General features: G+C 49.8%; 1 protein-coding gene across 3 annotated transcripts in view; it reads right to left on the reverse strand.

Annotated features, from left to right (window-relative positions):
* Positions 1–27,652, reverse strand: part of Arhgef18 (Rho/Rac guanine nucleotide exchange factor 18) — a 70,252-nt gene that overhangs the window by 3,089 nt on the left and 39,511 nt on the right. For 2 of the 3 annotated variants that reach the window (XM_042693693.1, XM_042693694.1), the window contains 16 exons: positions 18,155–18,296; positions 16,623–16,735; positions 16,323–16,463; positions 14,457–14,707; positions 12,820–12,945; positions 10,267–10,384; positions 8,745–8,993; positions 7,546–7,622; positions 6,783–6,961; positions 5,301–5,392; positions 3,794–3,982; positions 2,185–2,322; positions 1,845–1,975; positions 1,244–1,300; positions 1,108–1,155; positions 515–994 (listed from right to left, as the gene is read on the reverse strand). In XM_042693693.1, coding sequence (XP_042549627.1) covers positions 515–994; positions 1,108–1,155; positions 1,244–1,300; positions 1,845–1,975; positions 2,185–2,322; positions 3,794–3,982; positions 5,301–5,392; positions 6,783–6,961; positions 7,546–7,622; positions 8,745–8,993; positions 10,267–10,384; positions 12,820–12,945; positions 14,457–14,707; positions 16,323–16,463; positions 16,623–16,735; positions 18,155–18,296 — 2,531 coding nt within the window. Of the gene's footprint in view, positions 1–514; positions 995–1,107; positions 1,156–1,243; positions 1,301–1,844; positions 1,976–2,184; positions 2,323–3,793; positions 3,983–5,300; positions 5,393–6,782; positions 6,962–7,545; positions 7,623–8,744; positions 8,994–10,266; positions 10,385–12,819; positions 12,946–14,456; positions 14,708–16,322; positions 16,464–16,622; positions 16,736–18,154; positions 18,297–20,115; positions 20,121–27,652 lie in introns of those variants that run through there. The other variant, XM_042693695.1, reaches the window with a different exon arrangement.

Here is a 27,652-nt window from a genome sequence, read left to right on the forward strand (position 1 = left end):
TTATTTTCAGACAGAGTCTTGCACTTTTACCTCAGATGCCTCAGACACTAACTGCTCCACTCCTGAACAGCTGGGATTATAGGTGTGTATTACCACAACCAGCTTGTTTGTTAAGGTAGGGTCTTGCTAACTTGTTTTTACCTAGGCTGATCTGGAACTCCTGGGTTCAGCTGGTTTTCCTGTCTCCTGTTGTAGGCAAGTTCTCTACACCCGAATATTCATCCATTTCTCTTTGTGCCAATACTACGGCATGAACTCAGGCAGAGCCTGGGTGCTGCCCCTTAGCTTTTCACTCAAGGTTGGTGCTCTACCACTTGTGCCATGCCTCCAGTTTTGCCTTTTGGTGGGTAATTGGAGATATGATTCTGCTTTGACTAGCTTCGAAGCGCAATGCTCACATCTTAGCCTCCTGAGTGGCTAGGATTACAGGCATGTAAGCCTAGTCCGGGACCTTAATATGGACACCTGGGAGCATGCGCTTGTCCTCGGCCAGGCCTGGCTGGCCCCAGCTCACCTCGGCCAGCGCCTCTGGTGGCAGTGCCCCGGGCGCCGTGTTCTGCTTCTTGAGTTTGCGCAGTAGGTCCTGGCGCTCCAGTCGCTCGCGCTCGCGCTCGTTGGCGCGCATGGCCTCGCGCAGCCGCTCTAGGTCCTGCTGGTAGGCCTGGCGGTGCTGCTCCAGATCTGAGCGCTCCTGGTCCAAGCGCAGGCGCAGCTGCCGTGCCTCGTCCTCGCGCTCCTGCAGGCGCGCGCCCGCCAGTTCCAGCTCTTGCTGCTGGCGCATGCGCTCACGCTCCCAGCGCTGCTGCTCCTGCCGCAGCTGGCTCTGCAGCCGCTCCACGCCCGCGCGCTCCTCCCGCTGCTTCTCGAAGTTGCGCTGCCGCTCCTGCTCCAGCAGCAGGTTCCCGCGCGTGGACTGCAGCCGGAACTGCTTCTCCCGCTCCTGGATGGCTGCCCGCTGCATCTCTACGTAGCTGTCCTGCTGTGCGATGACAGCCTGTGGGGCGGGGCCAAGGGCGGGGCGGTGAGAGACACGCCCCCAGTCCCAGCCAATTGCGAATGGGCACACGTGGCTAGTCCCTCCCACATGTCCCCAACCTCCACCTATACCTGCAGGCCTAAGAGCAGCTGCGACAGCGTCTGGACTCGCTGGACAAGCTAAGGGGAAAGACAGACTCGGGTTGCCATCAAGGCTCCACGGGGAGTGCATGCCGGTCCCTGGGAAGGCGGGAGGAACCCCACCTACCTCGGACTCCAGGATAGTGGGCAGACGGGGGCCAGTCTCCGCCTTGAGCACCTCACCCTGCAAAGTGGACAAACCCACATCAGTGTCCAAGGAGGCCATTTACATCCAGACATGCCTTGAAGTTAGGGGATCGAGAGAAGCCCAGGGGAACAGGCCCTGTAGTCAGCCCACTTTGGAAAGTGTGGAGAATGAAGGGATGGAGTGGTAAGGTCTCCCAACAGGGGGTGCTTGGGTATAAAGTTTGTTGATTGGCTTCCACCTTTCTGGGTCAAAGGGGAGGAAAGTACCAGAAAGACATGGACCCCAGTTGGTTACACCTGCGCTGACTGAAGTCCTGGGGCCCCAGGGTGGGGCTCCTGACCTGGGATGGGCCACAGCCCTGGCTCTGGGCTGTTCCCCACTGCCTCCCTCCCACGTGTCTCCTGTCATTTCTGGGGATGAAATCAGCTGCTTGCCAGGAGCCTGGGCAGAGAGGGACACCACTAAACCAGAATAGCACACTCACGGTCATGCTCCAAGGACAGGGAAGCAGATATCAGCCCCCCCCCCCCCCCCCCCCCCCCCCCCCCCCCCCCCCCCGCCTTCCCAAGAAACCACGCACCGCTTGCCGTGACTCTTTACTGCCTCTTGGCGCATCACCATCTCCGAGTTTCATGTCGGGGCTGCTGGCAGGCCCCCTCCAATCTCGGGGCCTGGGGTCATTGCTATAGACCTTCTTCTTAAAACTGCCATCTGGGAACCCCAAGTGGGGCACATGAGGACACTGGGGATCTGGAAGCTTCTTCCTTTACTCCCCCTCCTCCCCCCCGCCCCTGCCCAGGTGGGAAAGGCAGGCCCAAGTGCTCTCTGTGGCATCTTGGCAGAGCAACCGGCTAGGGCTGAGTGCTGGTGTCATCCCACCTGGATTTTGGGGAGCTGGAAGAGGGGGGTGACATACTTACTCCTGCTGGGGCTGCCAGTGCTGTCATAACCCCCAAAGGTCTCTGCCCTCCGGGGGAGGCCCGAGGGGCCTCCTCCCTCCTCCACCTGGCCATTGGCACTGCCCAGCCGCCTGCAGATTAAGCTCTGGATGCCCTCAACTGTGGAGGAGACGGGAGAATGGGCACCCTGTGGAGGCAGGCTGGGACAGCCATCCCCCACTTTCCTCCCCCATCCCTGTACCACAACCAGAACCTACCAATCTGAGTCTAAGTTAGAGGTCAGGGCCACAGGGCAGCCATGGGGAGGGACCCCTCCCCCCTCCAGCCCTCCCAGGGGCCAGCTGTGTCCAGGCCTTTGGCCAAGGGCTTAGTGAGACTGCCCAGGCTTCATCCAGTCTGGTAGCAAACAGAAGGGTGAGCACTGCTTGTGGAATGTCAGCAGTGCCTCAGGGTGACCCTTTGGGGACCCACATGGCCCTCTAAGGGCAAAAGTGTTTGGCCAATGAAGAGGTGGGAGAACATTCCAGGCCTAGGGGCAAAATACACAAATGTCCTGGGGACCAAGAACAATGGCCCTAGGAGAAATGGGTGGAAGGACAACACAGATGTGGCCAGAACTGGTGGCTCATGCCTGTAATCCCAGCAACTTGGGAGACTGCTAAGAGGAGGATCATGCTTCAAGGACAGCCTGAGCAGAAAAGTTGGCAAGACCTATTTTCAATCCTTATCTGGGCACAGTAGACACATGCCTGTTACCCTAGCAATCGTGGGAACCTTAAAATAGGTGGATCACAGTTCAAGTACATGCTGAAGCAGGAAGTGAGGCACTATCTTAAAAAAAAAAAATAGGGCTGGAGGCATGGCTCAGTGGTAGAGGCCCTGACCATGAAAAAGAAGGGAAGAAAGAAAAGAACCTACACTAGGGCCATGAGGGCTCAAGGAAAGTACTGCTGATTCCAGAAAAAGTGCTTTAGGGAGCTGGCTCATGCTTGTAATCCTACTCAGGAGGCTGAGATCTTAGGATCGTGGTTCAAAGCTAGCCCAGGCAGGAAAGTCTGTGAGACTCTTATCTCTAAGAATAAACTACCAGGGCTGGGAAGGTGGCTCAGTGGTAGAGTGCTGGCCTTGCATGCGTGAGGCCCTGGGTTCGATTCCTCAGCACCACATAAGCAAAAAAGAAAAAAGCCGGAAGTGGCGCTGTGGCTCAAGTGGTAGAGCGCTAGCCTTGAGCTGAAGAGCTGACGGACAGTGCCCAGGCCCAGAGTTCAGACCTTACAACCGGACTCCCCCCCCCCAAAAGAAAAAGAATAAACTACCAAAAAAAAAAAAAAAAAAAATCCAGTAAGTGGAGCTGTGGCTCAAGTGGTAAAGTGCTAGCCTAGAGCAAAGGAAGCTTCAGGGACAGTGCTCAGTCCCAGAGTTCAAGCACCTGGAATGGCAAAACTAACAAACAAAAAAAAAGTGCTTTAGGGCTGGCAAAAGTGTGGCGAGAGGTTGCCTAGCACGTACTAGGCCTTTGATCTAGCATCAAGGTCTAAACATGTAGCTGGAGGTAGCGCTGGGCCTTGCCCTGCCAGCCAGTGCAGGGTGGCATGCTGACCTGGCCTGGCAGGATGGAGTGCTGACTTACTCTCATTCATGGCCGACTTAAGGAGCTGTTCCCCCTGCAGTGTCTCTGCGGGGTCACCCCCACGGAAGAGCCCGAGGGAGTGGGACTGGCCGGGATCTTGGAGCCCACTCATCTCTGCCATCTCCATGTAGATCTGCTGCTTCTCCAGGAGGCTCTGAGTGATCAACTGGTCCTTCAGGCTTAGCCGCTCTGCAAAGGAACATGGCGGTGGCGCTCAGCCCAGCCAGCCCTCCCCAGAATCCCCTGTGCCTGGCACCGGGTGGCAGGCTATGGGGATAGGCATCTGGCTGACCTTGAACTCCAGGAGGGGGAATCTGGGTCCTGGGGCCAGTGGCCCTGTCCTGGTGGTCCCTCCCACCTGCACTGTGAACACCATACCATCTTAGAAGATGGGACTCCGTCCCACTTCCCCCCCTCCCCATCCCGAGTGGGGGGTGAGACTGGTTCTGGGACTTGAGCTCAGGGCTTAGGTGCTGATCCTGAGCTGCTTTTGCTCAAGGACAGAGCTCTACCACTTGACAGAACTCTACTTCTGGCTTTTTGGTAATTTATTGGAGATAAGGAGTTGTGTGGACTTTCCTGTTCAGGATGGCTTTGAACTCTAATTCTCAGATCTTAGTCTCCTGAGCTAGGATTACAGGTGTGAGCCACCAGGACCTGGCAAGATAGGACTTTTAACATGAAGGAAACATGAGGCCACCATGCTCAGTGAGAGAAGTAGACACAAAATGCCCCACATAGTGTGTGGCTCTATCAATAAGAAACTTCCAGAACAGGTGGATCTACAGCCAGGGAATGGATTTATGGGGGACCACTGGGATGGGTGATGGCTGTATATTGCTAACACTCAAAAAGTCACAGACTAGCTGGGCACCTGGGGCTCACACCTGTAATCCTGCTATTCATGAGGCTGAGATCTGAGGATCATAGTTCAAAGCCAGCCCACCAGGCAGGAAAGTCTCTTTTGCAATGAACTACCCAGAAAAAGTCAGAAAAGGTGCTGTGGCTCAAGCGGTAGAGCGCTAAGCCTCAAGCAAAAGAAGTTCAGGGACAGTGCCTAGGCTTAGATTCAAGCCCCAGGAGTGGCAAAAAATAAAATTAAAAAAACCCACAGATCCTACGTCCTGAAGTGAGTAGAATATGATTACATGATTACACCTTAATAAAAGGGTTAAGAAGCACCCAGAGAGGAGAGTCCTCGATTTTCCAATTACTAAGCTAGGCTCTGTAGGTCTGCATGTGAGTACCAGGTGTGCTGGTGGGCACACCTGGTAGTGAGCAGGGGACACACACAACAAGATGGGTGTGTGACATTTGGATCTTACGTCACCATCCCACCATACAGCTCTGCCCCAGAGGCTCCCCACAGCAGCAGGACATGGGGCACATCCAGGCAAAGTGGCTGGTCACGGGTGATCCCTTCCACATCTAGCCCCAACAGGTCAGGACAGAGAGACTGAGGGGCTGGGGACCATGCGAGGGGCCTGCCCGCATGCCAACTCCTTACCTTGGAAGTCCCTGAGTCTCATGGCTCGTGCCTCTACTGCCTTTCTCTCCTCCTCGGCCTCACTGAAGGGTCCTTCCTCCTCATCAGGACAGCTGCAGAGAGGGGAGAGATGGCATCAGCTCCCTGGAAGGCTGGCTCAGACATGGATGCTGGTGGTTAATTGAAGAGTCTCATGGACTTTCCTGCTTGGGCTGGCTTTGAATGATGATCCTCAGATCTGAACCTCCTGAATAGCTAGGATTACAGGTGTGAGCCACCAGTGCCTGGCATAGCCTGTGTGGTTTTGAGAGGGATTTTACTTGGAAGAAGAGAGGGGAAGAGCAAAGAGCCAGTAACATGTATTTGGCTGAAAGCACCAAAATATCTTCAGGCAAAAGTTTTCTTTTGGAAAACTCTGTCAGCCACACTCGTCTAGAACTTAGATCTTCCTGCCTTAGCTTCTTCCCCAGGGCTAGAATTACAGACATGTGCTACCACGCCCAACTTCAAGTACAGGTTTGAGGCTCTTCAAGCCACAATCTTCATAACTCAGCCTCCTAAGTAGGTAGGATTATAGGCCTTGAGCCATGGGCAGCTGGCTTTCTACCCCTTTTTGTTTGTTTGTTGGTAGTGGCATTTGAACCCAGGGTCTTATGCTAGACAGGTACTCTACCACAGAGCCATGCCTTCTAGCAGTGTCTTGTTTCCTGCCTGGATGTGTGCCTGAACCTTGATCTTCTTCAGCTGCTGGGATGACACTGTATCTAGCTGTCCACTGAGATGATGTGGCACAGTCTCTTCTGTCTCAAAGTCAGCCTACACTGACTTTGTATTATGATTCTTCTGTCACTAGCCTCACAAGTAGCTGGGATTACAAGTATGAGCCACTGGAGCCCAGTTTCCTTCTGTTCTTTAAAAAAAAATTTCCCCCCTACTGATCCTGGGGCTTGAACTCAGGGCCTAGAGGCATTGTCCTTGAGCTTTTTTCGCTCAAGCTAGCACTCCCGTATGAGCCACAGCTCCACTTTCAGCTTTTTTAGTGGTTAATTGGAGATAAGAGTTTCATGGAAGCCGGGCACCGGTGGCTCACACCTGTCATCCTAGATACTCAGGAGGTTGAGATCTGAGAACTAGTTCAAAGCCAGCCTGGGCAGGAAAGTCCATGAGACTCTTATCACCAATTAGCCACCAGAAAACCAGAAGTGGTGCTGTGGCTCAGAGCTCAGGGATGGTGCCCAGGCCCAGAGTTCAGCCCCACAACTGACAAAAGAAAAAAAAAAATCCCATGGACTTTTCTGCCTTGGGTGGTCTTGAACCATGATCTTCAGATCTCAGCCTCCTGAGTAGCTAGGATAAGAAGTGTGAGCCACTGGGCCCAGCCTCTGTATAATTTAAGAAGTGGATAGACAGGGCCTGTAGGCGGATGAGAGGAAGGAAAAGCATTCGGGTGGAACTCTAGATCACAGCGGGCTGGCTGAGGGCAGGAGCCCAGGCCCACCTCACCTCTCCACTGCCCTCCGGATGTGGGCCATCCAGGTGTTCCTGTCCTCTTTGGAGGTGGTGTAGATTTCATACATTTCAGGCCCTTGCAGGGAGGCGCTGATCAGAAACATAGCTTTCTCTTCATTGGCCACCTCCCTCACGATGAGTTTTTGTAGAGAGATGACAGGTGGCTTGGAGTCCTGCAGGGAAGAAGGCAGAGAGGGAGAGGCTCATGCATTTAGCAGCATTGGAATCACCAGTCTCAGGGCAGGTGAAGGTATGGGGGAATCAGTAAGTGAATTAGTAGTGGGTGCTGGTAGTTCATGCCTATAGCTACTCAGGAGGCTGAGATCTGAGGATTGAGGTTTGAAGCCAGCCCAGGCAGGAAAGTGTCTGTCCCCACGTGACCTTCATGTCTCTGTATGAACACACCAGCTGGGTGCTGGTGGCTCATGCCTGTCATCCTAGCTAAGGATCTAAGGATCATATTTAAAAGCCAGCCTGGGCAGGATAGTCCATGAGACTCTTATTTCCAATGAGCCACCAAAAAGCTGCAAGTGAAGGCTCTCTAGTCCCTAGCAAATTCTCCAGCCTGGTAAGAATCTTCCAGAAAGGCCTGGCTTCTACAAGGTTAACTCAGTATGCCTTCTTCCCAGGGTTGTGCTTGTGTTCCCTTATTGATGTTATTCCCCACCCCACATATACCCTACTAGCTATCTCTTCTATGGGGCCACCCCACAAAGTGCCAGAAAAATCCCCTTTGATGGGGACTCTGGGTACATACCACGGATGCAAAGACATATTTCTGATCTTTTTCTTGCAGTAGTAAAAGCACGTCAGTGAGCAGGACGGCAAGGATGTCTGAGGAGACAGCACATAAGGACATTTTAGCGGAAGTATCTCCATGGGATACACAGGATCTCCATGGGTAGCAGGGTAGTCATCTGACCCCACAGGGCCTTTTAGGCACTGACTACCCACTCAGCCTTTAAGTTTTCTGTCTGACCCACCTTTTCCCCTGTGTATTGGTCCCCGTTTAGATGCCCCTTTGGTGGCTGTGGTATAACAGGCTCAGAGGCAAGGCCAGGTTCCTACCCTGTGCAAGGCTACTGTGCCAGATGGTTCTCTTTGTCATAGTGCCCTAGCTTCCCGTGCTGTCACTCTGATTTCTCAAGGAACACTTGTTCTCTCTGCCCTCAGCCACCGGATGCTCACACTCTGCCTTTTATGACAGTGAGCAGCGAGGGCCGGTGTCTGTCCCACATAACTCTAACCTGGCTTGGAGCCATGTCTCTGTATGAACACACCAGCGCATCTTGTTGGGTGCTGGTGGCTCACGCCAGTCATCCTAGCTAAGGATCTAAGGACCACAGTTAAAAGCCAGCCCAGGCAGGATAGTCCATGAGACTCTTATCTCCAGTGAACTAACAAAAAAGTCTCAAGTGGTAGAGCGCCAGCCTTAAGCATAAACACTTTCATGGAAGCCTGCTGGTTCCTTCAAAGCATTTACAGCACCTTTAACTCTGTGCATGTGTGTGTGTCTTTTTTTTTTTTTTTGGTCATGGGGCTTGAACTGTGGGCCTGGGCATTGTCCCTGAGCTCTTTAGCTCAAGTGCTCTACTACTTGAGCCACAGCACCACTTCCAGTTTTCTGAGTGGTTGATTGGAGATAAGAGTCTCATGGACTTTTCCTGCCTGGGCTGGCTTTGAACCGAGATCCTCAGATCTCAGCCTCCTGAGTAGCTAGGATTATAGGCATAAGCCATTGGCTTATGTGTGTGTGTGCGTGTGTGTGTCTCTCCCTCTCTCTCTCTTTGTTTCTTCTTTCTGCCCTACTGTTTGGCTGTGTTCCACTGCCAATCTAAGATGGCATGTATCACACCCAAAGTGGTATTTCTGTTCCAAGATGGAAACCTCCTCTCCCCCCATTTCCAGAAGATGTCCTACCCACCTCCTCCTCATGTGACCAGGGCCCCACCTCACCTTTCAGGCGTCCAGATGTGGTCTTGCAGCAGAGGGCGCCCTCCAGATACAGCTGCCTCTGCAGCATGTCCTCCTTGCGGAAGGCGAGCCCATTCTTGAGTTTGCTGGAGGACTTTAAGTCCATCTTCCCAGCGATCTCCCGGAGGCGCTGGCCCTTCTCGCACTCGCTCACCTTGGCGTCCACTTGGGAGATGATGTCTCTGATGAGGTTCAGGGCGTGGGTGAGGTCTTCATGATCCTCTGTGCCAGCTGCCACACACAGCGTAGTTAGTGCTTTCTCTGGGCTGACTCATGAGCACATGGGCATGCATTCACTATGGGTGGCTGAGATCTGTGAGCTGTGTTCTGGGGGGGGGGGGGGGGGGGAGTCATGGGGGTCACTGCTCAGGATTCCCTGACCAAGATCATCTCCCAACTGTAATTCCTGAGACACAAATGGCTCTCTCCAAAATAAATAACAGCCCAGCCCAGAGGTTTAGTTTTGTATCTAAGGAGAATTTCCATGGGACACAGAAGCTAAAAGATAACATGAGTGACAAAAGCTGTGTTCTATCTCCTGTTGGGACACTGATGAGCAACTCCTACTTCAAAGGCCCGGAGGAGGAACAGCCTGAATCCACGGGAGATAGGGCTGCTGAGCTCACCAAGCCTGGCCCGGGGCCTCCTGGGTGATCCTTTTCTGCCATCTGCAGGAGCATCCTTGGCTTGGCATGGTCACCATACACAATCTTTGGGCTGGGTGACTATGGCTCATGGTTGTCACCCTAGCTACTGAGGAGGCTGATATCTAAAGACTGTGGTTCTAAGTCAGCTTGGGTAGACTCTGATCTCTAGTTAACAGCAAAAATTCAGAAGTAGAACTGTGCCTCAAGTGTAGAGTGCTACCTTGAGTAAAAAAGCTGAGGGACAATGCCTAGGCCCCTGAGTTCAAGCCCCAGGACCAGCACAAACATAAACAAACAAACAACTGGTGCTGGTGGCTCACGCCTGTAATCCTAGCTACTCAGGAGGCTAAGTTCTGAGGATTGTGGTTCAAAGCCAAAGCCAGTCTAAGCAGTCCGTGAGACTCATATGTCCCATGAACTACCAGAGAATTGGAAGTGGTGCTGTGGTTCAAAGTTGTAGAGCACTAGCCTTGAGCAAAAGAGCTCAAGGATAGTGCCTAGGCGAGAGTTCAAGCCCCACGACCAACAAAAACTTAAGTAAAAATAAACAAAGGTGTCTTTGACCATTCTGGCTAAGCAAGCATGATCTTACTCCATCCACTCACCTAGCACACAGAAGGGCCCCAGGATCTGGGAGATCAAGCTTGGGTTAGGGTCAGGGTCATGATGAACAAAGGAGACCCAGCCCTTGACCTCACATGCTGACTGTCCCAGTTTGCCTGGATTGGAAAGCCCAGCTCCCAGCACAGAGGATTCCAGGGAGATTTGCACAATCTATTGCTAAAAGGTGCAGTTGGTGACATGAGACCCCTGTGCATCATAGCCCTGGCAGGCAAGGTAGTGGGGAGCGTGCCTACCTTCTGTGTTCTGAATAATGCGCTCCACCAGCACCGGGTATTTGGTTATGCGCTGGGTAACCAGGAGAATACACTCCTGCACGCCAAGCCGCCGTACAATGGAAAAGTTGCCAATTTTCTATGAAACAGGAAAAAACCATTCAGTGTGAATGTCTTAATCAGTTACAATCAGTTTCCAAGGCCTGGGCTCCTTCGATCTCAGCTTGCTGGGACATTTTCTTTTTTTTTTGGTCTGGTCTTGGGGCCTGAACTCGGCCTGGGCGCTGTCCCTCAGCTCTTCAGCTCAAGGCTAGCGCTCTACCACTTGAGCCACAGCGCCACTTCTGGCTTTTTTCTTTTTGCTTATGTGGTGCTGAGGAATCGAACCCAGGGCCTCAGGCATGCAAGGCAAGCACTCTACCACTGCGCCACCTTCCCAGCCCCATGGGACATTTTCTTTGCTGTTCTGTTGGGGATGCATGCTGGATACCTAGATATACATAAAGACCATCCAGAGTCAGGTGCTGGTGTCTCACGCCTATAATCCTACTACTCAGGAGGTTGAGATCTGTGGATGGAGGTTCAAAGCCAGCCCAGGCAGGAAAGTCCATGAGACGCTTATCTCTGATGAACTACTAGAAACCAGAAGTGGAACAGTGGCTCAAAATGGTAAGGTGCTAGCCTTGAGCAAAAAAGCTCAGGGACAACACCCAGCCCTAAATTCAAGCCCATGACCGACAAAAAAATAAAATAAAAATAAATAAAGGCCATCCACCTTCTCAGAAAACCAAGCTCCTCCAAAACTCATTAAAGAACAAGGTATGGTTGGTCTATGCTTGAAATCCCAACAGCTGGGAGGCTGAGCCAGCAGGATCATGAGTCCCAGGTTACAAATGGGGACAGTAAGGGGATAGTGACTTCAAGAATTATTCATGTGTCCCTGGATGTGGTGGCCCTGGAGGGTGTGCCCTGGGCAGGCCAGCTGTTTCAAAGGACCCCTGTAGCCAGATCTGGTAGTGCACATCTGTCATCTCAGCACTTAGGAGGCTGAGGCAGGAGGATCCCAGGCAAACCTGCCACATAGCAGTACTATCACTCAATGCCACCTATGAGAAAAGGAAAAAAGGAAAGCCTCTTATCTATCCCAAGAATGTGCAGGGATATCTCAGGCTGCACAGGTAGCAAAGAAAGTACCCTGAATATACTTGGGTTGTTTTCTTTTTCTTTTCCTCCTTCCCTCCCTCTTTTCATCTCCCCCTCCCCTGCCTTTCATCAGTTGTAGGGCTTGAACTCTGGGCCTGGGCCCTATCCCTGGGCTTCTTTTGCTCAAGGATGGCACTCTACCACTTGAACCACAACACCATTTCTAGCTTTTTCTGTGATTAATTGGAGATAAGATTCTCATAGACTTTCCTGCCCAGGCTGGCTTTGAATTGAGATTCTTGAATCTCAGCCTCCTGAATAGCTAGGATTACAGGTTGGTGCCATCTCTGGGAGCTTAAACTCAGGGTCTGGCCACTGTCATTGAGCTTTCTTTCTTTCTTATTTTTTGGGGGTCAGTTTTGAATTCTGGGCTTGGGCACTGTCTCTCTTCAGTTCAAGGCTAGAGCTCTACCACTTGAGCCGCAGCACCACTTCTGGTTTTCTGGTGGTTTATTAGAGATAAGAGTCTCACTGACTTTCCTGCCCGGGCTGGCTTTGAACCACAGTCTTCAGATCTCAGCCTCCTGAACAGGTAGGATTACTGGCGTGAGCCACTGGCACGCAGCCCCTGAGTTTCTCTTGCTCAAGGCTAGTACTCTATCACTTGAGCTACAGCTTTTTGGTGGTTAACTGGACTTTTCTGTTTTGTTTTGTTTTTTTAAAGTTTCACAAAATACAAAAGCAGGGTTGGGGCATGGCTCAAATTGTGAGGGGCATGGCTAATAAAAGAGGCCAAGTTCAATGGCCAGTATAATCAAAACCCCTCTAAAACACACATATACAAATGCACCACACTTTTTTTTGGCTGGTTCTGGGGCTTGAACTCAGGGCCTGGGCACTGTCTCTGAACCTCTCTGTGCTCAAAGCTAGCACTCTACCACTTGAACCACAGCGCTGTTTCTGGCTTTTTCTGTTTATGTGGTGCTGAGGAATGGAACACAGGACTTCACTCATGCTAGGCAAGCACTCTACTGCTAAGCCACATTCACAGTCCAAAGGTCAGTCTCTCCCCACCCCCACCTCCCTGCATTCCTGGGGCTTGAACTGGGCCTGAGAACTGTCCTTGAGTCTCTTTGTGCTCAAGGCTCACACTCTACCACTTGAGCCCAGCTCCACTTCCTCGCACCACTGCTTTTTATTTTTTTTATTTATTTTTTTTTTTTTGTCGGTTGTGGGGCTTGAACTCTGGGCCTGAGCGCTATCCCTCAGCTCTTCAGCTCAAAGTGAGCATTCTACCACTTGAGCTACAGCGCCACTTCTAGCACCATTGCTTTTTAAACTTTACAACTCTCCAATCTCAAGATACAGTGATTCTGTGGACAAAATGTACAGTGAAGAAAAGATTCTAATTAAATGACATTTTTTTTTTACCTTGATCAAGTTTTGAAATTTCTTATTTTGTTGCAGCAGTAACTTGTAATGACTGACGGCTTCGTTGTGGCCGCTACAGAACACCCCGTATTTTTCTTTCATTCTCTCCCCACTTTCACCGGAAAACTGATAGGGAAGATGAAGAAAAAGAGGAAGAGGAAGGGAAAGGTCACTTCTTCTGAGTTCAGCTGAGGGTGCTAAGGTAAATAAATATCTTCAACTAGGAACTATCATCACCTCAGAGCAAGGTACCCTGAAAAAGTTGGACAGCTCTCCACTGGGGGCCTAGAGAGCTTCCTGAGATCCAAAAGGAAAGAAGTAAGTTTCAGCCAAAAAATGTTAGACAAAAAGAAAAAGCTGGCAGGTGCAGGTAGCACACACCTGTAATCTTACCTACTCAGGAGGCTGAGATCTGAGGACCAGGTTTCAAAGCCAGCCCAGGCAAGAAAGTCCATGAGACTCTTACCTCCAACTAACCATCAAAAAACTGGAAGCAGAGCTACGGTCCAAGTGGTAGAGTGCCAGCCTTGGGGAAAAAAGCTTAGCAACAACATCCAAGTCTTAGAATCAGTGGAGGAACACTCACACACACATATGAAGAAAAGAAAAGCAAAATACAAAAAAAGACAAAAAATAGAACATGCCAAAGGGTTATTTTTTTTCTATTAATTACCTTTCTTCCCTCCCTCCCTCCCCCTCTTTCTGTTGATGTGGTACCAGGAGCTGAACCAAGGCCTCATGTATGCTAGGCAAGCAATCTACCACTAAGTCACATTCCCAGCCCAGGGCTATGCTTCTTTAAGGCAATAATAAATTTATTATTCCTCTCTCTCTCTCCCTCTCCCTTTCCCTCTCTCCCTTCCTTCCTCCCTCCTTCCCTCTCCCTCTCCCTCTCTCTTTCTCTCTCTCTCTCTGGTTGGCCGTGGGGCTTGAACTCTGGGCCTGGGCACTGTCCCTCAGCTCTTCAGCTCAAGGAGAGCATTCTACCACTTGAGCCACAGTGCCACTTCTGGTTTTCTGGTGGTTGATGGGAGATAAGAGTCTCACAGATTTTCCTACCTGGGCTGGCTTTCAACCATAATCCTCAGATCTCAGCCTCCTGAGTAGCTAGGATTACAGGCATGAGCCACCATTGCCCAGCTATTTTTTCTCTTAGGGTGCTGGGGATAGAACTCAGAGCTTTGCGCATGCCAGACAAGTGTCCTGATCCCTCCTGGTCCCAAGACCAAGCTCCTTAAGTCATCCTAACTGACTGATCTAGGATGCTTTGGGCATTGGTGTGAGATTAAGCAAGGGTACTTCAAGATTCTTCTCTTTTTCTATACCAACACTGAGGGTTGAGGTGACTACCTGCATGGAACACACTTCTAACCATCACATACAACAGCTAGCACCCCCAAATCACAATCAAACAAACAAAAACACAGCCATGCTGGAATGGGAAGGAAGGGTTCAGGACTGTGGGATCCTGATGAGCTAGAGCCATGGTCTTTTCCTGATTGGAAGGAATGGAGAAAGGGTGGAGGTTGGTGTGTCCCACCATAGGCCACACCCACCCCACCATAGGCCACACCCACCCCACCATAGGCCACACCCACCCACCACAGGCCACACCCACCCATCACAGGCCACACTACCTGCTGCACCAGGAGGTCCCCGATCTTCTGGATGACATAGTTGTGCTCGCTGCCCTCCTCCAGGGCCTCCAGGCGGCGCTCCTTGAGCCGGGCCAGGAAGTGGCCATGCATGTCCAGCAGGTCATCAGCGCAGGGGAAGAGGCGGCTGATGGCCCGGCTGCTGAACTGCAGCTCTTCCTGCAGGGCCCGGGAATACACCCTCAGCATGATTTTCAGCGTCCGCACGTGGTGTGCCTCTGTCTGCATCAGCTCTGTGGGGACACATGGAGATGCTCAGCAGGACTTACTCAAGCTAGCCCCAAGGGCCCACTGGGCCTTTGTGTGTTGCCAAGTGCTACCTGTCTGTTCTGGCCTCTGCAAGCTCTCCACCTAAGGCATTGCCTTTGTAGGGTGATGAAGTTTTTTCCTTTTTTTTTTTTTTTTTTTAAATTAGTTAACAAATGTTTTTATTTTTGTGCCAGTACTGGGTTTGAACTCACGGCTTGAGTGCTGTCCCTGAGATTTTTTTTGCTCAAGGCTAGTGCTCTACCTCTTGAGACACAGCTCAGCTTCTGGTTTTCTGGTGATTAACAATAGTCTCACGGACTTTCCTGCTAGTGCTGGCTTTGAACTGTGATCTTCAGCTCTCAGCCTCCTGAGCAATTAAGATTACAGGTATGAGCCACTGGTAGCCAACTGTTTTTTTTTTTAAACACAAAAAGTCTTGTTCTGTTGCACGGGGTCAGCCTATGACCATCATCCTCCTAAACTTTGCTTCCTGAGTAGCTGAGATTATAGCCATATACCATCATACCTACCTTATTTGGCTATTCTAATTGTCTAGTTTTCCATCTTCTGCAGCCTGGTTCTGTGAGTCCCAGGCCAAAAGAAAAGAGTGTGCTTGGGCTGGGGGCATGACTCAAGCAGTAGAACATTAGCAAGCACAGAGCCCTGAGTTCAAACCCAAGTACTGCAATAAACACCACAAAATAAAAAAAAAAACATTAAACAGAATCAAAGCCCCGGTTTCATGTCAAAAGCCATGAAAGCTATCTCAAGACTGTTTCCAGTAAGAGGTTCGTGCTAAGGAACCCCATGTCTGTGGGCAACAAACTTGCACATCTGTAGAGCTGTGGCTCAAGTGGTAAGAGTGCTAGCCTTGAGCACAAAAAGCTCAGGGACAGTGCTGGGCGCTGGTGGCTCACGCCTGTAATCCTAGCTACTCAGGAGGCTGAGATCTGAGGATTGCCGTTCAAAGCCAGCCCGGGCAGGAGAGACCATGAGACTCCTATCTCCAATAAACCACCAGAAAATCGGAAGTGACACTGTAGCTCAAGTGGTAGAGCGCTTGCCTTGAGCTGAAGAGCTGAGGGACAGCGCCCAGGCCCAGAGTTCAAGCCCCATGACCGACCAAAAAAAAGCTCAGGGACAGTGCCTAGGCCCTGAGCTCAAGTCCCAAGACTGGCACCAAAAAAGAGACCCGAGATATCTCTGCCATCTTTCCCCATTGTGGGGACACAGGAAGAAGAGGCCGCCATCAGTAGGCCTGTTGATCTACGACACCCCAGTTTCTAGAACCTACTGAGCAGCAATAAATGTTTGTTGTTTTGGGCTACCCTGTAGATAGGATTGCCTGGGAGAAACTGAAATCCAAGAGGCAACCACCACTCAGGTGAGAGAGAGTCGAACCTGGGCACCAGGCCAGGCTTGTCCTCAGGGCCTGGTGCTAATGGAGTCCTTCCCTAACTACATCTAAGACGCTGGACTACCTTGGGGTGGGAGATGCAGAGGACAAAGGTGACAGGGTTTCAAGGGAGGTTAGTCATAAATTAGGGAAATAAAATAGGCAAGAGAAGACACAGGCAGAGCCTCATGGAGACACCTTACCATAAAGGACATCTTGCCTCTTCACCACCTCTTTCTTTTGTTTTTTGGCATATGCCAAGTCTACTGCCAGGCTCCAGGACTCAGCCTCGAACTCGTGGGCATCAGCTTCTATCTCGCTCCTCAGTGAGGCAGTGTAGGGATCTAGGGGAAGGGCAGGAGATGCTGGTGAGGGCCTGGAACCTAGCTGGCCACCCCCAGAGTTTCAACCCTAGGTTTCCCCTGTGTACCCATTGATGTGGGTCTGGAGCTTCCCAGCATGCACTGGGTCTGGGAGCATTCCTAGGAGATAGCTGAGCATACCTTCCAGGAAAACTGAGTCTGCATTGGAGGGTGTAAGTGACAGAGAGTCGTCGGCTGCCTGCTTCAGTTTTAGGAACACAGAGTCAGCTTCATCCATCTCTCCTGTGGCTGGTCTAAGTGGAAATGATCAACAGCAATAAGTCAAAGGATGTAACACACACACACACACACACACACACAAATGGCCAGGTGCTGGTGGCTCATATTTGTGATCCTAGCTGCTCAGGAGGCTAAGATCCGAGGTTCTCGGTTCAAGGCCAGCCTGGACAGACAAATCAGAGACTCTTACCTTTAATCAACTAGTAAAAATCCAAAAGTAGAGTGTGGCTCAAGTAGTAGAGTGTCAGCCTTGAGCAAAAAAGCTAAGATATAGTGCCCCAGGTCCTGAGTTCAAACTCCAGCATCAAAGTATGAATAAGGTAAGTGAAAAATAAACACACACACACACACACACACACACACACACACACACACACACACACACACACACAACCTTGTGTATGAAAGCAAATCAGGTATGACTCCATCTGATTAGATATGATGAGAGAACTTTCTGGATTACAGTAGCAGTCTTAACTTTGTTATAGATCACTTTTAGGAGACCAGCCAGGCACTGGTGGCTCATGCCTGTAATCCTACTCAGGAGGCTGAGATCTGGGGATCATGGTTCAAAGCCAGCCCCTGAGACTCTTATCTCTGATTAACAACCAGAAAACCAGAAGTGGAGCTGTGGCTCCAAGTGGTAAAGTGCTAACCTTGAGCAAAAGAGCTCAAGGACAGCACCTAGGCCCTGAGTTCAAGCCCCACTACTGGCACCAAAATTAAATAAGATAAAATAAACTAGGAGATGATTGGGCTGGGGTTGCTGCTTAGTGGGAGAACACTTGCTTGAGCAGGTGTAGAAGGCCCTCGGTTCCATCTCCAGTATGGAAACAAACAAGCCTAAAAAATTAAAATTAAAAAAATAAACCTAAGGGACTCTATAACACAGGGACATCTTCCATTAGGACTAATTTTAGTGTCCAGTGGATACTGGGGTGCATGAAATTTTTTGTACACAATCTGGGGTGAGGGCACAGCTTCATCAAGGGAAGGGTGGGAGGAGAGAATTTCACAGAGAAAAATACTCAGCGGCTTCCTCAACATCCAGGAAGTATCCAGAAGTGATGAATGATCCAAGCCATTGTGATGCTGAACTCAGGGAACCCCGGGGGGAAAGCCAGGGAGTAACAGAAACCAGGGTGCTGGACCCCAACATCCTCCTCCCAGCTCTCCCAGTGTAACCTAGTACCCCGGGAACCCCTGGTTTTCTAAAGATCTAAGAGCACAGACAGGGCACAGTAAGTGTTAATAGGAATTACCCAGGAATGGGGAGTCCACCCCCCCGCCCCCTTAGACCCAAGTCCTGGGGAGACAGAGAGAGAGAAGAGAAGGGAAGAGTCTCCATGTGGAGAGGTAGGTAACAGTGTTACCCACTTCTCCATGCATGGCTGTAGGGGTGGTGGTGATGGTGGGGGAAACCTCTGGCTTACCCGAATCGTACCCCAGTTCCGGCTGGGCTTGGTGTTGTCTGGGGTCCCCCTTTCTGAGCGACCGTCATGCCGACATTCCTGGCGGGGACCGGGCTGCCATGGGACAGGAGGGTGGCCCGCGGAGGCTGCTCCTTCAGCGATGCTGTGACAGAAGCAAGCAGAGAGTTGGAGCTGAGGAAGTGCGCCGGGTAGCGCAGGGGGCCGGGCCGGAGGCTGCGCTCGGCCCCTGGCCGCAGCACCGACAGGATCTTGGAGGTCAGCAGCTCGTTATCCAAGAAGACACTGTCGTTCCATTTCCTGGAAAAAGAGCTGTAAAATGACAGCTCGGGGGGTCCGGGCAGCGCCCCGGGCCGATCACCACCCTTGGAGTGTGCGCTGCCCATGTTGGGGCGCTTCGGGGGCTCCAGGACCCTGTGCCCGCTCTGCGAGGCTGCACTGCACCCCACTTATTGGCTTTTAATGCCTCTGGGATCCTTCTGGAAGAAGCCACAGCCTTCCTTTGCGGTATTGGCTGGAGCCGTGGGGTTGGAGCGCAGGGAAATCATTGGTCCCCACTGTGACCGTCTAGGGTGGAAATGGCACAAAGGTGTTTTTTTTTTTTTCTCCCTCCTTTGATAAAAAAATCATAAAATAAAAAATAAATAAATAAAATGAAAGAAATCTTCCTTGCTCCTGGCAGGGGGCACAGAGAGAAGAGTAGTGTGTGCTGGCTGTAAATCATCTGTGCTCTTGCGAACAGGAGCTGTGAGCTTGGCCTGCTTTGGGGGACTCCCCCCCCTCCCCACAGCCAAGCACAGGGATAATTACTATGACATTGATTGTCAGGATGCCACCAAGACCAGGGGAACAAGAGGCAGGTGCCCACCGAGCTACTTATTCTGCTCCAACATATTTCTTTTCTTTCTTTTTTTTTTTTTTACTTTTAAGCATTTCATTAAAAATTTTTAACTTTTATTTTTTAATCCAACACATTTCTACCATCAGCGGCTCCCATTCTGATTTTTTTTTGGGGGGGTGGGGCAGAACTAGGATTTAAACTTAGGGCCCTGCATTTAGGCTGACATTCTATAGCTTGAGCCACACCTCAGCTTATTCTGATTTGGTGACGAGTATCACCACACCTAAATACTGGTTAAACTTTTTTGCCCAGACTAGCCTCAAACTGCCACCTTCCTATCTTCCTGAGTAGCTATGATTATAGGTATATACCACCAGTGCCCAGCCAGCCTGTTTCTGTTTGTTTGTGTTGTTTTTCCCAATCCTGGGGCTTGAATTCAGGACCAGGGCTGTCCCTGAACCTTTTTGTGTTCAAGGCTAGTGGCACTTGAGCCATAGTGCCACTTCTGACTGGTTCTGAGTAGTTTATTGGAGATAAGAGTCTCATGGACTTTCCTTACTGGGTTGGCTTTGAATCGTGATCCTCATATCTCAGCCTCCCAACTAGCTAGGATTACAGGTATGAGCCAGCAGCACCTGGCTTTTTTTTTTTGGTTGGTTGTGGGACTTGAACTCTGGGCCTGGGCACTGTCCCTCTGCTTTTCGGCTCAAAGCTAGCGCTCTACCACTTGAGCCACAGCACCACTTCCAGTTTTCTGAGTGGTTTACTGGAGATAAGAGTCTCACGGAGTTTCTTGCCCAGGCTGGCTTTGAACTGCGATCCTCAGATCCCAGCCTCTTGAGTAGCTATGATTACAGGCATAAGCCACTGCTGGTGCCCGGATTTGTATTTTTTTGTTTTTTGTTCTTAGTGCCAGTCCTGGGACTTTAACTCAAGACCTGGGTGCTGTCTTCAAGCCTCCTTGGGTTCAGGGTGAATGCTCCACCACTTGAGCCACAGTGCCACTTCTGGCTTTTTCTGAGTAGTTTACTGGAGATAAGAGTCTCTTGGACTTACCTGCCCAGGCTAGCTTCAAATCGTGATCCTCAGATCTCAACTTCCTAGGCATGATTATGAGCCACACCAGTGCTCAGCTAGCCATTTGTTTTTGAAGACAGGGTCTTACTAGGTAGACTAGACTGGCTTCAAACACTTGATCCACCTGCTCAGCCTCCTGGATGCTGAGATTACAGGTGTGTACCACCACACCTGTCTCTAATTCCTTCCTTCCTAAGGTGCAGGGTGGGGGAAATGACATTTTTTTCCAGTGACTGCAAATGAATGGCTAACAGAGATTATTAGTATAGTAGTGGGTGAGGATGATGAAGATGTCACTCATCTACAAAAGCCTATGCATAAGAACAAAAGGTTCCCAAGTGGAAGTCCACAGGGTCTGGGGCAGGCACTTCCTGCCAATCTGTATAGCACCTGAAACTCCACCCTGGCAATTATGAGCTAAAAGTACAAATATGCAACAAATCCTGAAATGCTGCCTCTGCCCAGCCGCCTGGCCTGGTGACATGTTGTTCCTGGGAACCAGGCTCTGACCCAAGGGAAGTGGAGTCTGCTTTAGTCATAGTCACTACAAACTCATGACAAACAAACTCAGGTTTTGAACTCATGACCTTGGCTTGCTAGTCAGGTGCTTTACTGCTTGAGTCAAGCCTGGACCACCTGAGCCATGCCCCCAGCCCTCCAAGGACTCTGAGTGCTAAAGCTACTGTGACAGACTTAAATTTTTTTTTTTTGGGGGTCCGGTCGTGGGGCCTGAACTCTGGGCCTGGGCACTGTCCCTCAGCTCTTCAGCTCAAGGCTAGCGCTCTACCATTTGAGCCACAGCGCCACTTCCGGCTTTTTTCTTTTTGCTTATGTGGTGCTGAGGAATCGAACCCAGGGCCTCAGGCATGCAAGGCAAGCACTCTACCACTGAGCCACCTTCCCAGCCCCCTTAAATCTTCCTTATATGATTCAGAAGCCAAGTTTTCATGTCAAAGGATGGTGTGTCATGAACCCATTCTCTCTGTAACTTGTCAGTTTGAATTAATTATGCTTTTTTGGGGGCCAGTTCTGGGCCTTGAACTCAGGGCCTGGGTGTGCTGTCCCTGAGCTTTTCCATTCAAGGCTAGTGTTCTGTCACTTTGAGCCACAGCCCCACTTCCAGTTTTCTGGTGGTTCATTGGAGATAAGAGTCTCCTGGGATTTTCTTGCCCAGGCTACTTTGAACTGTGAGCCTCAGATCTCAGCCTCCTGAGTAGCTAGGATTACAGGCATGAGCCACTGGCACCCAGCCTGCAAGGGTCTTTTTTATAGAGCCCAGTCTGGCCTCAAACTTGCCATCTTCCTGCACCTGTCTCCAGAGTGCTGGGATTATAGCTATGCACCACTATGCTTAACCTCAACAACTTCACACAGCAGATCATGGTCCACCTGCTCACATTACCTTAAGCCCTAGAATCAGGGCAAGCCCTATGTCCTGAGGCCTGCTGAAAGGATCTGAACTACCCCATCTCCAATCTGCTTACTCTGTCTCACCCATTCTTTCCTGCAGAAATCACCATAAAAGCTCATGCCTGCAGGGTGTGATGTGATAGTGTACACCTGCAATCCCAGTTTCTTGGGAGGCAGAGACAGGAGGTCAATTGGAGGACAGCCAGGCCAAGTTAGCATAAGTCCTTATCTGGAAAACAAAACCAGCAAAAGGACTAGGGTTGGAGACAAGTGGCTCAAGTGGTAGAACACTATGCCTAGCAGGTGCCTGACTTGAACCCCCAATAATACAAAAATAAACAACTTGCTCTCATCCGCCTTCTCCTTTTCCCTCTGCCTCCAACTAACCCTGGTCAGTAGGCAACTATGGGTTTAAACATCTTCCTTCATGATGACCATTTCCGTGTTTGCATGTTTCTAATCATACCTTGTTAAAACAAACCACAGTTATCCTGAGTACAGCAGCTACTCAGGATCCTTAAAATCTGTCTGTGTGGCCAATGAAAGCTGTAAATGTTCCTGGGCTGCAAGGTTCCTGGGTAGAATGAAAGGTTACTATCCTGCAAATCACTCAGGCTGCAGTGTGGTGCTTCACAGTTAAAAACTGTTACCATGCCTCTGGGAAGTGCCCACATGTTTCCAAAGATACTGTTGGATATGCCTATCTATTGATGAAGAGATACACATCAGTGGGCCGATACATCCATATAATAAAAAGTATTACTCAGCCATGAAGAAAATGTAGGATAAGCTGGGTATGGTGGCTCACCCCTGTAATCCTAACTATTCAGGAAGCTGAGATCAGAAGCATCACCACCCAAGGTCAGCCCAGAAAAGGCTGAGACTCCACTTCCACGACAGAGGTTGGGCATGGTGGCATTATCTGTCACCCCAGCAGCAGGGGGAAGCCTAAAATGGGCAGATGGTGGTCCAACCGCACACTAAACCTGGGCAAGAAGTGAGATCCTACCTCAAAAATAACCAGTGCAAAAACTGGACTGGAAGCCTGGATTGGTGGTACAGCACCCTGCCTATGAAGCACAAGGTCCTGAGTTCAAAACTCAATTTTGCCCTTTCCTCCCCCCCCAAATAGATGAAGTAGACATACATGCTACAAAGTGGGTAAACCCTGAAATTCTCTGCTCAGGGGAAGAAATCAGACACAAAATAGTGAATGGATATGATGTCATTTGATAAATACATTTAAAGTCACTGGATTGTACACATAAGTGTCTGGTGTGGGAACTGTATCTCCATGAAACTGTTCAATGCACACGTGCACACACCCACACCCCACATGCACACACAGCTGTGTGTAGCCAGAACCATCTGTCTTTCTTTCAGGGGACAGTCCTGGTTTGAGATCAGAATACACACTTATCTCTTGGTGGGTTAGGTGGGTGGGTGAGGCTCTGTGTTCGGATCTGCTTTGCAGGGCTAGGGGGCAGCTCAGTGGGTAGAGTGCTGCTGGGCAAGCTGCACATAAGAACCAGGGTTTGATCTTTAGCCCTAAAGAGAAAAAGGCCACTGTGGCACTCAATTAGCACGTCTGTTCCCTGCTGAGTGGCGTGATTGATCTGTGCGCACCTGGCTGCCTGCAGCATTTGCCTGTACTGCTCTAAGCTGCTTCTGAAAGAGACCAGGAGAGGAGGCAGGGAGAAAATAAGAAGAAAATCGGGAAAATGGAAAGAAAGGTTTTTGACCAGAGTGAGGGGTACTACATATTCTCTGTGAAAGACAGTGGCCAGCTCCCAAGATTTTTTTTTTTTCTTGCCAGTCCTGGGGCTTGAACTCAGGGCCTGGACACTGTCTCTGAGCTTCTTTTGCTCAAGGCTAGCACTCTACCACTTGAGTCACAGAGCCACTTCCAGCTTTTTCTGTGTATGTGGTACTAAAGAATGAACCCAGGGCTTCATGGATGTTAGGCAAGCATTCTACCACTAAGCCATCATCTCAGCCCAGCTCTCAAAATTTTTAAAACTGGTCTTATGTTATTTGAATTCTACATTTTTTTTTTCCTTTGGTGCCACTCCTGGAAATTGAACTCAGGGCCTAGGAACTTGTTCCTGTGCTTTTTACTCAGGGCAAATGCTTTACCACCTGAACCACAGCTCCATTTCCAGCTTTTTGGTGGTTCATTGGACATAAGTCTCATGGATTTTCCTGCTTAAGCTGACTTTGAACTGTGATCCTCAGATCTTAGCCTCTTAAGTAGCTAGGCTTACAGGAGTGAGCCACTGGCATATTCTTTTTTCTTTTCCTTCCTTTATTACCTTGTCCTCCCTTCCTCCTTTCCTCCCTGTATGGGGACTACATTCAGGGCCAAGTGCTCTGCACTGGAGCCATATTCCCAGCCATTTGTTTATTTTTCAGACAGGGTCTTTATTTTCATCTGGGTGCTTTGGACAGTGATTCTCTGACCTCTCTCTCCCAAGTAGGTGGAATTACAGGTGTGCACCATCATGTCTGATGGTCTCCACAGTTGTGGGGCTTGAACTCAGGGTCTGGGAGCTGTCCCTGAGCTCTTTTGCTCAAGGCTAGTGCTCTACCACTTTGAGCCACAGGCTAGTTCTGGTTTTCTGGTGTTACATTGGAGATAAGAGTCTCTTGGACTTTCCTCCCTGGGCTGGCTTTGAACTACCATTCTCATACCTCAGCCTCCTGAGTAGCTGGGATTACATGTGTGAGCCACCAGCACCCATTCATTTCTTAGATTTAATGGCAGTCTCTGGGAGCGAGTTAGAGGACTAAGCTTCTAGGACATGTGTCATGATCCCACCTCTGTAACTTGACCTGGGCAGAAAGCCTGACATGATGAAGTTCAGATTCTCATAAATCCTTCGGAACCATGGGCTTTCCCCTCATTCATGCCACAGGCTCATTAGCTCCTGCAGAGATCAGAGGATCCACAAAGCAATGATGTGAATAAGACTGAAGCATGATCACCTGGGAAATTAGTTTTCAAGCAAGCCCCATAGGACACGCTCACTGTTTGAATCATTTTTTTTTAAATGCATAATTGAGACACACAATGGCTTCTGGAAATATCACTTTTTTTTTTTTAAATGTGTGCCAGTACTAGAGTTTGAACTCAGGACCTGGGTGCTGTCCCTTAGCTTTTTATGCAAAGCTGACACTCTAACTTGAGCCAAACTGACTTCCAGCTTTCTGCTGGTTAACTGGAGATAAGAGTCTCAATCAGTCTAGGCTGGCTTTGAACCATGATCTTTGGACCTCTTGTGTATCAAGGATGACAGGCATGAGCCACCAGTGAGTGGCTTTTTTTGGGGAGGGGGGTGTGTAATGGTGGGGATGGAATCCAGGGTCTCTTGAATGCTAGGCAAGTACTCCCAGTCCTAGAAATGACAAGTTTTAAATTGCAGATTCCTTCCTTCCTTCCTGTTGGCTGCGGTTTGCTCAGAGCCTGAGCTCTTTGGCTCAAATCTAGTACTCTACCACTTTGAGCCACAGCTCCACTTCTGGTGTTTCAGGGCTCCAAAAACTTCACTGAAGGTAAGAGTCTCACAGAGACTTTTTTAAAAAATAATTTTTTATTGAGATTAAGTGATTACATAAATTTCACAGTGTTATGAGATAGTGATACTCAGTGAAAGTCACACACATTTTAACCTTCACAAGGCAAAGTGTTATTATCATGCTGTCTATAAAGTTTGTGAATTCTATGAGCTTTGGCAATACAACTATTTCTACCAAATCAGGTGATATGTACATTTCTTTCCTTTTGCTTAGTTAGTATAAAGTGTTCCCTCTTTCCCTCTCATTCCCTCCCTTCCATCGCTGCCCTTGAGTTGCTTAGTTTGTTTTCATCAATGTCCAGTGCAGCTGTTAGGCCCCTGACACAGAAACTTTTTTGTCTGGGCTGCCTTGAACCATAATCCTCAGATCTCAGCCTCCTGAGTCCTACAGGAGGGAGGAAGCTTCCTGACTATACAGTGAAGAAAGAAGCTGCTGCCCTTTTTCTGGAATGTACTGAGTGTTTGAGCCCCTGCCCAGCCAGTAAACTCTGGGTCAGAGAAGACTTTGGTTGCAGGTTGAAGATGCTGCCTGGCTCTGGAGGGTTCTAGAAGCCAGAGTGTCCAGCAAAGGTTCGAGAGACAATTAAGAGAAAAATCGGACATGAAGTTGAGGTTCTCAGTTCACAGTTCTCAGCTTTTCTGCCGCCTGAGGATGGATTCAATCGATGAGAAGGGAACTCATTGATTTTTTTTCTCCCTGGCCTGTCTCATTTTGGTGTTACAGAAGCAAACCAGTAGGAAAAAGAATGAAAATACAGGAGGGAGATAAAAAAAAAAAAAAAAAAAAAAAAAGCCTAACTTTGCACCTCAGGGGACCAAGAAAAATTAAAGAAGGTGGATGAGTCACAAAGAACATTCTCCTTAAGTCTGGTACAGTCAAACTGCCTTCTCCACCTACCCATCCCACATCCAGATCCTACTGGCCTTGGATGAGAAATATGAGGGAAAATGGCATCTGTAATAAAGTGTGTACAGACTAATTTTGTTTTTTGTTTTTTTTTTTTTTGCTTCTTCTTATTTCTTTATGACGGGGAACAATTGTGGACATAACACTGACATTATATCAGGTGTTTAAGTCCACTCAAGGCTGGTGTTCTACCACTTGAACCACAACTCCATGTCTAGCTTTTCGGTGGTTTGGTGGAGATAAAAGAATCTCATGGACTTTCCTGCCCAGGGCTGGCTTTGAACTGCAATCCTCAGATCTTAACCTCCAAATAAGCTAGGATTATGGGAGGGAGCCACTGGCACTGGGCTAATGTCAAATTCTTACCAAGCTGACCTCTAGCCGGATGGGGGAGTCTTGGTGGAATGACTTGGGGCTTTGCCTATACTTCTACCATAACAATCTGGATGGGGACATAGGAAGTTTGCTTCTTAGCATATTTACAGATAGCATCAAGCTGGTGGCACTGCCTTCGTTTCAGGTTGAGAGTTGGGAACAGGGAGAGAGAGAGAGAGCAAGAAGGGCTGGGGGTGGGGGGGAGGGCTGGGAAGGTGGCTCAGTGGTAGAGTGCTTGCCTTGCATGCATGAGGCCCTGGGTTCGATTCCTCAGCACCACATAAGCAGAAAAAAGCCAGAAGTGGTGCTGTGGCTCAAGTGGTAGAGTGCTAGCCTTGAGCTGAAGAGCTGAGGGACAGCGCCCAGGCCCAGAGTTCAAGGCCCATAACTGTCCAAAAAAAAAAAAAAGAAAGGGGTGGGGGGAGAGGAATTACCAAGATGACCATAACAGGCACAGATATGTGGGGTATCTCCTTACCTGCACCCCTACCCCCCAACCCAGGAGCAGCAAAACAGGAGAAAACAGGAAAGGGATGGCTAGGAGCTGCTGACAGGCTGGAGAAGTTAATGGAGTCACTTTAGGTCCTGTCAGGTATTATGCAATGAAAACATGGAGGTCAGAAGGGTCAGCTGGCCACGCCCATCCCACATGTGATCTCAGGTCAGGGCCAAGTTCAGGGAGAAGGTCACTTTGAAAGTTGGAATCTCACAAGCACCCCAAGGTGAGATATCCTGGGCCGGGAGGAGGGGGGGGAAGGAAGAAACAAAGCAATCCATATTGCAAATCAACAGGAAGGGTAGGAAAAGGCAGTGGGGCTTGGAGACAAGGTAGCCTCATGGCTGTCAGGCAACTCTACCTTCTAGAGGCTTCATGTCACAAGGAGTGACCGGAGTCCAGGTTTCTGCAGTCAGTCCAGTAAGTACTAAATAGCAACTGTCCAAACAGGTCACAACCCACAAAGCTCCATGATTTTAGCAGGTGCCACTGGCTCACACTTGTAATCCTAGCTACTCAGAAGGCTGAGATCTGAGGATCATGGTTTAAAGCCAGCCTGGGCAGAGAAGTCCATGAGCTCTTATCTCCAATGAATCAGCAAAAAGCTACAAGTAGAGCTATATATAAGTAGTAGGGTGTCAGCTTTGAGCAAAAAACCCTTAAGATGGGGCTGGGAAGATGGCTCCGTGGTAGAGCGCTTGCCTTGCATGCCTGAGGCCCTGGGTTCGATTCCTCAGCACCATATAAGAAAAAAGAAAAAAGCCGGAAGTGGCGCTGTGGCTCAAGTGGTAGAGTGTCACCTTGAGCTGAAGAGCTGAGG

Source organism: Dipodomys spectabilis, unplaced genomic scaffold (assembly GCF_019054845.1).
Source record: "Dipodomys spectabilis isolate Male_0828 unplaced genomic scaffold, ASM1905484v1 ptg000173l, whole genome shotgun sequence".
Taxonomy (NCBI): Eukaryota; Metazoa; Chordata; class Mammalia; order Rodentia; family Heteromyidae; genus Dipodomys; species Dipodomys spectabilis.